Here is a 15,548-nt window from a genome sequence, read left to right as displayed (position 1 = left end):
AGTGTACGTAATTGAATCAAGGCAACGAGTTTGAATAATAACATTAAGTAAATTAAACAAATTAGTTTTAACAGTGTGGGCTTTGTAAAATAGTCGTTGCAAAGGTGTAAAGAAACCTGGCTACAGTACACATACATTCGAATGAAACACAAAATGAGATATTTTGGAGAAGTTAGGAACAGCTTTGGGGTACCTTTGACAATTTTTTCTGCTATGGTAGTCAATGATGTACTTGAAACATTGTTTCAAATATCTTTCTCTGCGTTCATCACGTAGGTAGTCATACATGTTTGAAATAACATGAGGGTGATAAAACAATGATAGAATCTGCTGCAGATGCATGTAGAAAGTCACTTCCTATGAATGTTTATGTAATATAATGTGCAGTTTGACTTTAGGATTCCTCCTGTGAAAGACTGGGTTATGTTTTGTTTCTCTGATCTTACATCTTATCTCTCTCCATCATTTCTGTTGCCAAAGGTTTTAAAACTCATTACTATTTCCCGGATTAGAATTCAGCGCTCAAACAATAGAGTTAATTACAACCGATCATGATTGCTGTGAGAGCTCTTGAGTTCTTAATACGTAAGTGGCTAGGGGGTCGCCACTGAGTTTGACACTGTTCAACTAAAAACAGTACAGCTAATACTGTGAACTATATTTTGTTCTTGTCAAAACAGGGAAAAAAACATAAAGCTCAGAAATGATGAAAAAAGTGATAAAATAAAAGAGAGTGTATTATTGATGAAGCTATCACTGATGCTATTTTGCTGGAAACATGCGATCAAGCATTTTCCTGTCAACCTAGCAAGGCATCTCACTACCTGACAAGAAATGTTTGTCTTCTAATTGGGAATCACAAAGCCAGGGGTTAAACTCAACAGAGAAACTGTGGAAAAACTTTCTATTAAGTGCCTTTTTATTTCCCCTCCATTTGATCAAAATGTTTGTTTTCATATACCAAGGCCAAAACCTATTCCACCAAGAAATATAATATGTCAATCCCATAATGCATTGTGACAAACTGAACCCAAGATGGCTGATAACATTGCAGACAATCAATTATAAATAAACCTACATTTCCCCATAAGAGTCTTGGTGTGGGAGTCTATTCTGATTTTGTCATTTCTTTTGAGAAACACTTTTCATGTGCTGCATGGAGTTGCTGCCTATGTAGACCATTTCAAAACAATCTCTCATAATGTTTTTTGACTGAGATGCTGCCTTACAAGGTAGCAAACCAGCTCACTAGACTTTGGAGCAGACCTAAAGTGTTTATAAAAGCGCTGGTGTATATTTCAATAAAATGATTTGTATGCAGGGCTGTTGTAACATGTAATCCAAATCTACATTTTCCCAATGACAGAAAAATAAAGGCCTGTTTTTATGCAACGTTCATCTGTTAATAATAGAATCGTTTTCTACACAGATACCAGTTCATCCACTCTCATCTTTTTCATTTAGTTGATAATCCTCTTACTTTCAAACATTGATATTGTTATAGCGCCGGTCACAGGGCATTGAGACTCCGGCTTTGTCATGGTAATGAAGCTAAACTTTTAAATCTGAACTGATGAGACCACAGAACAGAAATAATAGTTTTTCAAACCATACAAATCTACACGAGTCACTTTTTTATCTGTTATTTTTTCCAGTGTATATCTCCCCAGGCTTAATAGGGCCTCCCTTTCATATCCCATTGAGTGATAACCTGGATCATTACCATTATAATGGCTGCTTCCAAAATACTGTTAACTTCGTGATATCAAATGATGATATATTGTGTGGCATCTCATTCATTCACTCAGACAAGATACCAATCAGAATGCCCCAAGTCATAAAAGATGACAAGTTGGATAAAAAACATTTTTAGTCCATGATGGCTGGCACACATGAGTCTTGTATGAGTGTATGGGGAGGGGGGAATGTATTGTGATCCCCGGTTCTTTCAGGACTCATGTCATACAAATAATAATATCTAATTAATTGCATTATAAACAAAATAATAAACATTTATAGAAAAGGCAGACTATGTGCAATGATTTTTGTCATGTTAACAAACAGAACCAATTTGGTAACACTTAAAAAATATATGTATTATTAATTAACACAAACACCTATTTTACATTTTGTATTTTGATTTTATGTATTTTTTATGATCTATTTTATGTTATAGTGTAATATGCTACTTTTTATAATTAATCCATGTTTGTGTATATCAATTATAATGTATCTTTATTTTAAATCTAAAATGTGAAAAAGCGCATCACATATCTATAATTTTAACATCAAGCAACATGCACAACGCAAATGTATTCTTTGTTAGCAAACAAGTGACAAACAAAGTTCAAAGCTGAACTATGCGCCACAAAATGTATTTCAATATAGCATGTTATAAATGAACTAAACCACGCTATTTTAATAACCCTAACCAAGTTTCAAGACATCAAAACGTATTGTAAGCTGCGCTTTATATCAGAACAGATGGAATCAGGAGGAAGTTCTCCGCGCATGCGCTTTGTGTAGAGCCGAAGCGCAGGCAGGCAGCGCTATGAGAGACAGGGAGAAAAAAAACACACCTTATCTGTAAAGACCGGCTTAAAAGTTCATTCCTTTCGCACAAAATTCTTTCTACGTCTCACTCAGGTCACACATTGAACCGTGTTTCTATGTCTGTGATGCGGAGTGTCTGAGAGGTTTGTAAAATATTTTTTCTTTCTTTTAACCACCGTTCTGCGCACTGACACAAAGACAGATGGCTGCTCGATTTCACCGATCCTTAATATTATGTTCTACTTTGATTCAAACAAATCTGATACGCGAGGGCTTTGCTAGAAGGGTCTTTCTTTGTTTCGACCGGAAAGCAAAATTGTTGGCTGTCCTTTGTTATGGTTCTGCGCTTGTTTGGGCCGTGCATGGAATTTAGGCCAAACGAGACGAGCCTTGGTTGGCTAACTTGCTTTCCTTTACTATTTTTTCTCCTCCGTGTTTATGCATCGATCGCATCTAACGGGAAAGTGCGCGGCGCGTAAATGTACGTAAATACTTGTACGAATGTTACGCGAAACGCGGTTTGGTTCGCAACAGAAACTTGGAGCGGATGGGGCTGGTTTTGTAGCGCATTAGCCGACATGATTGTCTGCTGGATGTTTAGAGAAACTTCACTTGTTATACCGGATGATTTGGTTTTGGATGCGTCCCGTGTGTTGTTACATTGTTGCGGTGTGTTTGTTACATTGTTGCGCGTGTACGTGAATCGCGTGAGCACGCCAGAAATGTTCATGTATCAAAAACGTATCGTAGCGCGACGGTTTTAACCGCCGCCAACACCATGCTTTGCAAAACTTCTTCGACATCTTGAGGTTGTTGACCTAGATTATTCAGTAGATAAAGGAGTAGTGACATGATTTATCAGCCATGATGATTCATCCAAGTTGACCATAAACATGAGTCCCCATTCGTATCAGCTCCAACTCTACAGACAAAGTTGGGAATTAATAAGTTTCTGCTTTAGTGTCAAACAAATAATTATTCATCCTATTTCACTTAAATGACTTTCAATTTTACAGCAAGCTGTGAAATCTTAAGTATGTGTACGCTGTATTCTTGATCTCTGAAATATGTTATCATACTAGTGCCCTTTCCACCATTTACTACAGTCTCCAGTGATGTCAGCATTTGCATGATACAACACTCCCAAACATGCCTCATGATGTCATTAAACCTAAATAATTCACGTCTCTTATATTTGTGGCTTATTTGCTTTTAGGGGTCGGTAATTTAAAATGTGAGCCACGTTTGGATCATAAAGCAATGTTCGTCGTTCAATGTAGAGGTGGTGTAAAAATTCTGTTGTTCTTCCCAGGGTTCATTGAATCTCTGCTGAGCGTGGCATCCCACACCATCCTTGCCTGCCAAGCTCTGGAAGACTCACAAAACTCCCACAAGTGAGATTCAGCAGTCTTTGTGAAGTGAGTGTGTGTTTTTCTAGCTGTGGTCTGTGCATGGGCTGAATGAAGACTTGAGGGGCAATGGTGTGTGCTGATTTATGTCGTCATCTTTAGTGGGAACATTGATATGTTTTATTCATTAAGTAATTTTCCGGATTTCAAGTTCGTTCGCTGTCATAAAGGACCCATAAGATGCATAATGGGATGTTTAGTTAATTCTGTTTGTGTGTGTGTGTGTGTGTTTAGGATGGCTTGTTTAGAGGCTGAGGTCAGTCTGCACTGTTAGTCATTGTTTCCAATCACACTGCCGGCGTGTCTCTGAGCTTGAGCCCAGGGATGTCATGGAAAACAAAACAGCTGATCTCTGAACAGAAGGTATAAATTTATTAATATTGCACAGTTATTGTTGCTCTTTTCCTAAACCAAGTATTACACAATGTGTTACCTGCATGTCGTAATGTTCCATATGGGCAGGACTGATCATTCATTCTTCTTATTTTGGAGATTTGCATTACTTTCTATAATTGTTTGGGCATATTAATTTTACCTGGCAGGTATTGAAATTGTATAGGCTTGCATCGCGTGAGGGAAAGGACCAGTTTCATAGAGACGTTGGCTACTAAAAGTTGTATTGTATACATTTGGTATATAGGTAGACATTTTAATCTAAAACAAGTTAAAGTGATAGTGCACGCAAATAAACAAATAAAATGTCTGTCATCATTTACTCGCCCTCATTTCATTTCAAACCTGTATGACTTCCTTTCTTCGGCAGAACACGAAAGAAGATATTTTTGAAGAATGTTGTTAACTGGTACCCATTCACTTGCATTGGTTTCGTGTCCATACAATTAATCTGAATGGGAGCTAGATCTGTTTGGTTACCGACTCTCTTCAAAATATCTTCTTTTGTGTTCTGCGGATGAAAGAAAGTATACAGGGTTTAAATGACAAGAGGGTGAGTAAATGATGACAGAATTTTCACTATTGGATGAACTTTCATTTTAACTCATCAGATTAAAGTGTCTGGCTATATGCTTAAATATAAAATGTATAAAAAACACATATATGAAAACACCCAAAAAACATGAAACACTCCAGGAACAGCATAAGGCAGGTTGCCAAGTATTTGTGAGCCTCTACTTTTAATAATAACTATAGGAACATTGAGTAACATGAATTGTCAGTATTTAGTTTGCTTTCTTGTTAAACACAGTGTATGTTTTGACTACGACCTTTTTTTTTTATTGTATTTTATTGTTTTATTTTATTTATTGTATTTTTTCTCTTGTTTGCGTGTAGGTCGAGCAGTAAGCTAAATCAGGGACGTGGAAGGGTGAAAAACAGGCCATGTCGCGGGTTCCCACACCCCCTCCCCCAGGGGACATGACATCAGGACCTGTGGCGGAGAGCTGGTGTTACACACAGGTGAGAGAGGAATGGAGAGAACGAAACTAACTGATGGAGTTTGAGTAGAGAACACGAGGCATGAAGCCTGTTTTTCTACGGCAGGTGAAAGTTGTGAAGTTTTCTTACATGTGGACAATAAACAACTTCAGCTTCTGTCGGGAGGAGATGGGAGAAGTCGTGAGGAGCTCGACCTTCTCATCCGGGCCCAACGACAAGATGAAATGGTGTGTTTAACCGCGTTCTTCGTGTTGGTAAATGCTCTTAAGGGCCTCTTGATTACATTCCCGAATTCCCACAACTTTTCCAAACCAAACGCATATAAAGGCAACTGGGAGCTTAATTTCAATCATGGTTTGCGAAACCTCACATCCACATCAACTGAAAGGTTCTTTCTCTTCTCTCTATAGGTGTTTGAGAGTGAATCCAAAGGGTCTGGACGATGAGAGTAAAGATTATCTCTCTCTGTACTTATTGCTTGTTAGTTGTCCAAAAAGTGAAGTGAGAGCAAAGTTCAAGTTTTCTTTACTAAACGCCAAAAGAGAAGAAACTAAAGCCATGGGTAAGCCCTTTCGGAAAGTTCAGAGGATTGAGTGTGGATGTGAACTATGGGGTATTTTGAGTCCTTATATTTTCTTCTCACACCTTTAGAAAGCCAAAGAGCCTACCGCTTCGTCCAGGGAAAGGACTGGGGCTTCAAGAAGTTTATCAGACGAGACTTTTTGCTAGACGAAGCGAACGGACTGCTGCCAGATGACAAGCTCACGCTGTTCTGTGAGGTACCTTGACCTTGGAAATGTATTGTGGATGTGAATTAGATAAACTCTAATGATGTCAAATGAGATGCTTGCAAAATAGAAGAAAATATATAAACCCTTATTCGTTATTGGGCGGTGGCTACAATAAATACCACAGGTGCTTGGCATCCTTGTACACTTTGTGTACATACATTAAGTGTCCAATAAAAACGTTTGTTTGACTACTGAAAACAATGAATCCTTTTTCTGTGTCTTTCTGATTAGGTGAGCGTGGTCCAGGACTCTGTAAATATCTCGGGCCAGTCTAACACAAACATGCTAAAGGTTCCCGAGTGTCAACTTTCAGATGACCTGGGTAATTTGTGGGAAGGCTCCAGGTTCACAGACTGCAGCTTGTTCGTTGGAGGGCAAGAGTTCAAAGCGCACAAATCCATACTGGCAGGTGAGCTTGGTTATATGAACAAATCGACTGTTTGAGGTTAACCCAGATTTTATGTTGCTGAAAAGACGATGCACAGATAGAGAATGTTTAGTGAAATGATAATGAGGATGTACTGGACACACAGATGATACCCTTAAAGGAACAGTTCACCTGAAAATGAAAATTCTTCCTTACTCACCCTCAAGTTGTTGCAAATCTTAATGAATTTCTTTGTTCTGATGAAGGCATTTGGAAGAGATGTCTTGTAACCAAACAGTTGGCCCCCCATTGACTACTATATTAGGAAAAATAGCTTTATAAATTACTCTTGGACACAAAATTTTGGAGAATTTAGGAAAACTAACAGTTCTAGGACACTTTTGACTACCATTGTAATTTTTCCTACTATGGTGTAGTCAATGGTGGCCAAGAACTGTTTGTTAACAAGATAACTCAAATATCTTTCTCTTTGTTCATCAGAAATGTATAAAGATTTGAAACAACTTTTTATTTTGGGTTAACTGGCCCTTTAAACTGTTGATTCGTGTTACCCGTTGTGTGCTAATCTTTTTTTTTTGGCTTGACAGCGAGGTCGCCGGTTTTCAATGCCATGTTTGAACACAAAATGGAAGAGAGTAAAAAAGTAAGTTAAGATAGAAACAAATAGGGGCGATTCACATTTCGCATCTAAAACCGTGTGGAAAACGCGAGCCACACTGCTTTCTCCTTTTTTTCCCAAAGCACCTAGGAGTTTGAGCTCTTCTGGCATCCGTCGTTGCTAAGCAACCATGGGCCACGCTAGCCATTGACGAGGAGGTATAAAGGATTATATGCACTGAAAATACCTTGCAATCACCTTGCTACTATATTTAATAACGCTTTGATCATCGTGTCTCCATCTTCACTGAGCTTGTCTATATGGTTATCTTGTTCTTGTCACATGACCTGTGGTGCGCGTGTTGCGATAAAAGTTGAAAAGCGGGAGCGTTGCACCGCATGCGCATCACGACCATGTCGTTTCCTATTTGAGCACGCTTGTTGCACATCTACATTTAAAAAACGAATATTTAAGACGCGAAATGTGAATGGCCTCATAATCACTACTTTTTGTATATGTATATACATATTTTGTCCTTTCTATTTTTTGTCATAAATCATTTTAATTATTCACTCTTTATGCGTGACAGTGGATTTTGCCAATATCTAACCAAACAAAGAACTTAAAAGTGCAACTTCGATGACACACAGTATTGACTCCCATTGACAACTGGACCAAATAATTGTTTTACAATAGCCTTTGTGCTTTTCAATGTCCAAACCACATTATCATATTATACAATGTAGTTGAATTTCATTTTCTGATTCCATTGCAGAACCGTGTGGACATCAGTGATGTTGACCCGGAGGTATTTAGGGAAATGATGGTATTTATTTACACTGGTAAAGCTCCTAACCTTGAGAAAATGGCTGACAACCTGTTAGCGGCTGCAGACAAGGTATAAGGTTTTGAAGAGATCTCTCAAGTTCTGATGGGCGCTATACCTGTATTTGACCTCCAGTGTGTTTGTTTTTCTGTACAGTATGCTCTAGAAAGATTAAAAGTATTATGTGAAGAGGCTCTCTGTAACAGTCTGTCTGTAGAGAACGTGGCTGACATCCTCATTCTGGCCGACCTCCACAGCGCCGAGCAGCTTAAAGCACAAGCCATCGATTTCATTAATAGGCAAGTACACACACGAAGAATCACATTTATTCTTTGATTTGATTGACGAAGTGACAGGGCAGGAAGTATAGGATCTATTAGCGGCGGATTTATTTAGTTTAGTTTTTCTCCTCAGGTGCAGTGTTCTCAGACAGCTGGGCTGTAAGGATGGCAAAAACTGGAATAGCAAGTATGTGTGCCAACTTGTTGCAACCTTCACACATAAAAAGGACCGTTTATTTAAGTTTAAAATAAGCTCCCATTTGTGCCCCAAGCGATACCTGTAAGAATAAACATACATGCTATTAAAACACATTAGGGCTTTAACAAGATGCTACATTTTCTGTTGTGTAGTTACGTATTTTACAAGAATGTTTAGATATAAAGACAGAGTAGCACATAACCAGAAGTTCACCCACCTCACACGGCTGAAGTCACATTGCTAAAAATGATTTAAAGAGATTATTAGGGTATTTATCAGCGTGGAACAAGGCTTATCTTATCAGAATTAAGATTCAGAACATTGCCTTGTTGTTAGTGCATTACTATACCAAACCAGCTAAAAGATGCCTCAGATGTCGTCTTTTGAGCTTAACTTGTTTTGAAACCAGAACATTCCTTTTAATCGGCATAATTTCACTAATCTTGGTTATTTTGTTGATTTTATAAATGGAAACTGTTTTGTGATAAGTGTTTGTTTTCGCTTTTGCAGTCACGCTGCAGATATAATGGAGACGGCGGGCTGGAAGGCGATGATTCAGTCTCATCCTCACCTCGTTGCTGAGGCTTTCCGCGCTCTCGCCTCCGCCCAGTGCCCCCCTTTCGGTCTGCCTAGGAAACGGCTAAAACAATCCTGACCTTTGCCCTCACTGACTGCATAGAATATGACGCATGAGGAGGCAACTACCCCACAAAGCCCTTTCCCCCACCCCCTTTCACTCGCCCTTATCGAAGACACAACAAAGTGGCTTGTTTAAACCACTGTGGTCTCTGCACGAGAGGAAGAAGAAATGGACTTCGCAGTGGATGCAGCCATGCTGTTTACTATGGGCTGCTGAAGTCTCGTTGGAAAATGGCCTTAAGGATTCGCCCCTGTTCCTTTGTCTCTACATGTAGCTATGTGCCTGCTACGACTGATCCCAGACCTGTCTGGATTGCACTAGCTCCTACATAATGCAGTAGTTTTAACATGGTGGTGTTTATGATCTTGTATGTTACGGTCATGGGGCGGGGTAACGTCTGGTCTTGTGAACTTTTCGGAAAACAAAGTATACACTCACTAAACGCATAGCTACGCACAAGCATCAAGTGCAAAGTTCGTCTCCACTGACACTTTTAAAAGTGATGATGTTGCCCATATTGCTGGCGAAATGACTCATGGTTATCATCGTTCAAATTGGCGTAGGTATTAACTGAGGTTGTGAAGTGAAATGTGAGGCAGTTCACATTGAGTATTAGAAGAAAACAGGTAAAGATGTCGATATTTTGCACCAAGTTCAACTGTTTGGTAAATATGAAGATTTGTTTACCGTGTTGTTTACAGAACTTGTTTTCCCCCTTTTCGCACAGAGTTAGTTTTGACCTTAGATGAAGGTGAATTTATTTTCCATCGTTAATGTACTCTACGGAACAGGAGAGTTCTTTGTGTTTGAAAATGTATTGTGGTTCAGAAGAACTTTGATTTATTGCTTTGGAAATAAAATGGCAAAGTCGTCAAATTTGTGCATGATTTTTTTAAGGGCAACACTTTACAGTAAGGTTGCATTTGTTACACATGTTAACTATGTTAGTTCGGATAAACTACCGATGAACAATCTTTCTCTACAGCATGTCAGTTATAGTTCACCCGAGATGAAAATGTCATCATTTACTCACCCTATTGTCATTTCAAACGTGCATGACTTTCTTCCGCAAAACACAAAAGATGTTCCAGATCTTCATCATTTGTGTTCTGCGGAAAAGAGTCAAACAGGTTTGATGACATGAGGGTGAGTAAATTACACAATTTTCCTTTTTGGGTCATTATCCCTTTCATTTTAGTTTAGAATTGTTTTTAAACAAATCTTGCATACACAATAAAGTAACATGAAACAACACTGCATTTGTATTACTTAACTTTAACAAAGATAACAATTCTCAAATGTTGCTGTTAGTTCATGTTAGTTACTGCATTAACTAATATTAACAAATGGAACCTTATTGTTACATGTTAACATTTTAGTCAAATCAAAATTCATCTGGTTATTTCTTAGTCCTAGTCCCACTTGGCACGTTATGTTTTTGTTTACATGAAATATTTCACTTGTTTAAAATAAGTGATTTTTGCATCTGTTCAAACTTATTTGTAAAACAATCTGTAAAGAATTGATTTTTTTATAAAAGTGTTAAATGAAATGCATCGCTACCTGGATGTTAATGTGTACTTGGAACAAGTCTCTGAATCACTTTAGTCTTTAAACATCTGGAGACAAATTGAGATCCGAGTGGTGCAAATCTTCAAACACCCTGTTTGTCAAGGCTTTCGATCACAGACCTTCACTGACACCGTGTACGATTTAAAGATTAGAGTCTGTGCATATGACCTGACATAACGTATAAATGTTCTAAACAGGGTCTGCTGCTGTGAAATGGTGCTGTGTATTATTCATCACAGATTCATTATAGATTATTGGTTAAACTGCCAGATGACACTGTTAAAACTGACAGCATAAGGAGATTTTCAAACACTGGTTGTGGCAGAAGGATACTTTGTTGTTTTGAGAGGATTTAGTAACACCAAACTGTGGCACAGATGTGACTTTTTTTTGTTTTGCTGATTTGCTTTGTCCACCATGAGCATCTTTGTAACAATCTCTATCAATATTATACAATCAGTGAGAAGAAACAAACACACAAGGGACTGTTAAGTAAATTCCAGTTAACAGATGTGGTTTTTAATAACAGAAACAAAAACTGGGGAGATAGTGGAGCACATTATGACAATAATAATCTTATATTGTAAACACAGAAATTACGAAATAGAGGGAATCACAAGTGACATCAATACTAAATGTTTCACATTTTTCTATTCCTAAAAATCCCAGCCATGTTGATTTGACATTTTTAATCTAGAAACTGCACACTGATGACATCACAAGGGTCACTGAGAATGGGGTCACTGTTGCATGTACACGTGTTATTCTTGTTTGGACAAGAAGCATGAGATTTAGACATTAGCTATAGCATTTTCAGATCTAAAGTTTTAAAGGGACGGTTTACCTAAAAATTAAAACTTTGCCATCATTTACACACGACATGTTGTTTCAAACATGCATAACTTTCTTCTGTAAAACACAAGAATGTAGTTGTGCGGGTAAAGAATAACAGAATTCCATCGTTGTGTCATCCTGAAGAAAGGATAAAAAGGGTGAGTCCGTTTCTGAGCTCTGCTTCCATGCATCCGGTTCTTTGTTTAACAGGAAGAGGGAATCTTGGCAGTGTTATCCCACAGAAGTATAGGGCGTATCACTGTGGTAGTTGTAGTCAGGGCAGACCTTCTGCACCAGCTTGTAGTCTGCGCTGAAGAAGTCAATGTAGATGCAAATGACTTTAAAGGGCTTGGAGCAAAGCCAGGACACATGACTTTGGGTCTGCTCCTGGAGACAGACCCTGTTCGGGAAGTCACTGCAAGCAGATGTCCTCTTGCTGCGATCTGTCTTCTCATATTCCACGCGACAATTAAAAGCCTTACTGTCTTTAGGTACCTCTATGGTTTCCTGTTGGATGATTTCCTGTTGCATGATCTCAAAATCTACAGCCTTGGAGGGGGGGACCAGACTGACGGACACGTTGCCGAGCCCGGTGGAATTGTGGCGGAAATAGACGCTGAAGGTTCCGTTGCCGTGGTCGACGATTTTCCCTGTGATGAGAAGGTTTAGCTTGACTGTTTTGATGTTGGAATGAAAGTCGCCCCAGCCGAACATCTTCTTAAACTTGCCTGTTTTCACATAGGGACGGCGTTTGGCCCTGGATAGGGTTCCCTCTGTGTCGGTGAGGTTGGATAACCAAGTCCACAGATCTAGTGCTCCAGGGTCTGGTGCAGCATCACGGCTTTTTGCGTTAGATTGGGACGGGTGGGGGAAAAGCCGCAGGGATTTGATAATCCCGGAACGGGAGTCGGGAGGGGAGATGCTCGCCTCCTTATCACTTTTACTCCAACCAAGAGGCGACACAGCTGTTCTGAGCTCTGTTCCGCAAGTCACCTTCAAAGACAAAAGCAGTTGTAGTTGTACATGCCAAAATATTTATAGTCAAAGAACCAGTGCACACACAGTGGATGCAAAGCTTTTCAATAATATCAAAAGCAACAGCATTTGTAAGCAAACATAAAAAAACTTTTCATCCAATAGGAACGGATGGATTTTTTTAATGATTTTTTTCAAAATATATTATGAATTATTACCAAAATGTTATTTGTAACATAATCTGTACAAATGTACATGTTGCACAAGCTAGCCCAATGATAATATAAAAACATGAATAACCTGACAGTAAAGATGAGAATACATAGAGAATGAACTGAGCATCACTGATATGAATAATCAGAAGATTAAAAGGAAGAGAAACAGAAAGCTGCGTCAAACTGTTTTGTTTTTAATGATGCAAACAGGATGTAACCGTGCGAGACTGTGAAAGCCCCGTGAGGAGAGAGTTTAGTAACAAAATAATCACCTTCTTCACCAAAAGTCAGTGACATTCACACATAAACAAACACACACTCCTAAACACATGCAAACTCATTTTTCTTAACAAAACAGCCCAGAAATAAATATAAATTTGTCGTGACATTTTTAGTAAATGGAACTAAATGAGAAACTGAAAAGATTAGTATTGCCATATTTTTTTCTGATCAGCTGCTATGAAACAATGTAAAACAATAATAAAAATGATGGTAAGAACAACAGGGCGGAGCTGCTCGGTCAGTAATCTTTCTATCCAGAAACATCTTTACTTTTATGTCCCAAAAGGCTGTTTGATTACAATCCTTTGGAGTATGTCTGAATACGCATTTCTTGTTTATTTTCAGAGAACCAAGCAACAAGATATTTAGTAGAGAAAGATCATTAATCCTGTAAACCACACGATTCAAAAACGAGAATTGAAACATCATGTTCTTCAAAAATGCTAATGTTTTTGAGCTCAGAGCCTGATGCGTATTGGTTGTATGTGATTTTGTCTGACTAGACCATGTTTGGTTTCTTCTCTATTCTCCAAATCCAAGAGACCAAAACACTGCCACTGCCCTCTGAAAAACATGTATGAAAATTTCACCATAAACTCTTTCACAAAGTGGAAATTGGATAATTTTCCTCCCCCGTTAATCCCTTCTCAGTGGAAAGAGATTTATTTGTTAGAAAAATAATGAACACTTTCATTCTCTTTAAAGTCAAGAGATTTGGGACTTGTTCCTAATCCGACATTTTCTAGTTTGTGCGTGGAACGATGCAGAAAAAAACTGAATGTTAAAAGCCTGAGTGTAGGTTATGAAAATAAAAGTCTCTTGAGAGATGATTTAAGACTGAGCCATCACGCAGGTTGTCATTTCATCTTCGGTTGGTTTATGGGCTAAAACCTTAAATTAACCTCTGCATGGGGCTTCTAAAGTCAATTCATATGCATTGGAATTAATCTTTTGAAAATAAATGCACACTGCAAGCACACATTTGAGAAATAAGTAAAACTGAAGGATTAGAGGCCCTGTGGAAGCAGGATAAAGATTTGCAGAGGAAATGAGAGGTGCCTGTAATGAGAGAAATACTGTCCTGTTCAAAAACAATGAAATAATTGAAACCAATAGTACATCAATAATAACAAAAATGTATGAAATGGAACATTAATTGTCAATAGGGTGACTGATAAAAATAAAAAAAGTAAATTACTACTAGTACCACTTCTACTACTTTAACTACAAATGATAATAATGAAGTCATTATTACCATTAATGTAAAGCATATCAGTATTTTTATTCTCTTTTTCTATCTCGCCAGTGCGAGCCTGACAGATAAAAAATCACTTGCACAAGACAGTCACAATCAAAACTTTCAAATCTTTATTGTTTTAATAAAAAAAAAATTTAGTTAGAATAAATAATTCAATTCAAACACATACCATGTACAAACAGAGCAAAAGCAGCGCAGAGTAACACTGGCACATCTCTGTCAGTTATACGAGTCCAGATTCTGGTTTGTAAAGATCAGGTCCAGTCGTGAAAGAGTCGTGTGTCTGTATGCACACAAACAAAAAACAATGAGATTTATATAAATATAAAGCTTTTTAATAGTTTTATGTCTTTTAAACTACAGGTAACAAGAAAGGTCACACACTTAAGAGTCCAGAAATACCATGTTCAGTATCAAGAAACAACTGTCTTGTAATTAAATGTAATGGTTTTATGCTTCTTTTAAATTATACACTATTATAAAAACGGGTTAAAATTTGTTGAGTTTAAAATAAACAAAACATATTCATTTTATCATTAAATATTAAAGGGTCATTTTAAGAATAACTCACCTTTTTACTGTGAGGCTGACGCCATGCATCTTTGTAAAATGAGCATCCTTAAACAGTTCACTTCAGAGATATCACACAACAGATAAACATCACTCCTCCAGAGCGCAAACTAAAGTGAGCAGCAATACAAACTTCTTTGCTTTTGATTAAAACAATATAATCTTCTTCACTCAACGTGGCTCATGTCCAGCTGTATTAAATCCTCTTAGCTCTGCTCATCTGACTGTGCGCTTTACCGTAACGCGATTAAGACTCTATGTGATTGTCCGTCCATAAGAAATAAACTTAACACTCCTCTTGGTAAAAGTCCGGGGTTTGGTGCATTCTTGTCCGCTCGATGTCTTAACCGATGCTCTGCGAGTGGATGAGTGCTTTTGAGTTTTAATAGTGGAGCCACTGAGCCCTACCCCTCAACATCAGCACCAATAACAGTTCCAACGTCTTCTATGCATGTTAACCCATTTAAAACCGCGTGGTGTTACGAAGCACTTTGTTGGTTCATAAAACAGTCGACTACTTGCCTTGAAGGTGGAGTTTATCTTTTGGGGGTCAACGTGTTTTAAAGATTTTTGTTTGTTTAACCTCTCAAGACCATAACCTTCCAAAACATGCTGTATAATGCTCACCTAAACAAACCCAAAAAGCATGTGTGTTAACAAAAAACAAGCCCATTTTAGCAAACACATTTTTCTATGGATATGCATAGTTACCATTTAAAACAAAGAGTAACATAGACGCTTTCATTGGTTTATATCATTTCT

The 15,548-nt window shown here is 38.0% G+C and overlaps 2 protein-coding genes across 2 annotated transcripts; one reads left to right on the top strand and one right to left on the bottom strand.

Moving 5' to 3' along the window:
* Positions 1-2,534: 2,534 nt before the first annotated feature.
* Positions 2,535-10,110, top strand: spoplb (speckle type BTB/POZ protein like b). Its single transcript, XM_056735619.1, has 13 exons — positions 2,535-2,696; positions 3,866-3,971; positions 4,197-4,325; positions 5,253-5,378; positions 5,463-5,584; positions 5,768-5,919; positions 6,009-6,136; positions 6,380-6,557; positions 7,124-7,179; positions 7,910-8,032; positions 8,117-8,259; positions 8,375-8,428; positions 8,951-10,110. Exons 4-13 carry the CDS (start codon positions 5,301-5,303, stop codon positions 9,093-9,095), a joined length of 1,179 nt encoding a protein of 392 aa, XP_056591597.1. The 5' UTR covers positions 2,535-2,696; positions 3,866-3,971; positions 4,197-4,325; positions 5,253-5,300; the 3' UTR covers positions 9,096-10,110.
* A 1,035-nt stretch (positions 10,111-11,145) lies between these two features.
* Positions 11,146-15,506, bottom strand: nxph2b (neurexophilin 2b). Its single transcript, XM_056735075.1, has 3 exons — positions 14,788-15,506; positions 14,386-14,499; positions 11,146-12,479 (listed from the first exon to the last, which is right to left on the bottom strand). Exons 2-3 carry the CDS (start codon positions 14,428-14,430, stop codon positions 11,718-11,720), a joined length of 807 nt encoding a protein of 268 aa, XP_056591053.1. The 5' UTR covers positions 14,431-14,499; positions 14,788-15,506; the 3' UTR covers positions 11,146-11,717.
* Positions 15,507-15,548: the final 42 nt, after the last annotated feature.

The sequence above is a fragment of the Triplophysa dalaica genome, chromosome 21 (assembly GCF_015846415.1).
Source record: "Triplophysa dalaica isolate WHDGS20190420 chromosome 21, ASM1584641v1, whole genome shotgun sequence".
Classification (NCBI taxonomy): Eukaryota; Metazoa; Chordata; class Actinopteri; order Cypriniformes; family Nemacheilidae; genus Triplophysa; species Triplophysa dalaica.
Note: the sequence above shows the minus strand (reverse complement) of the source record. Positions and strands in the feature narration are given on the sequence as shown.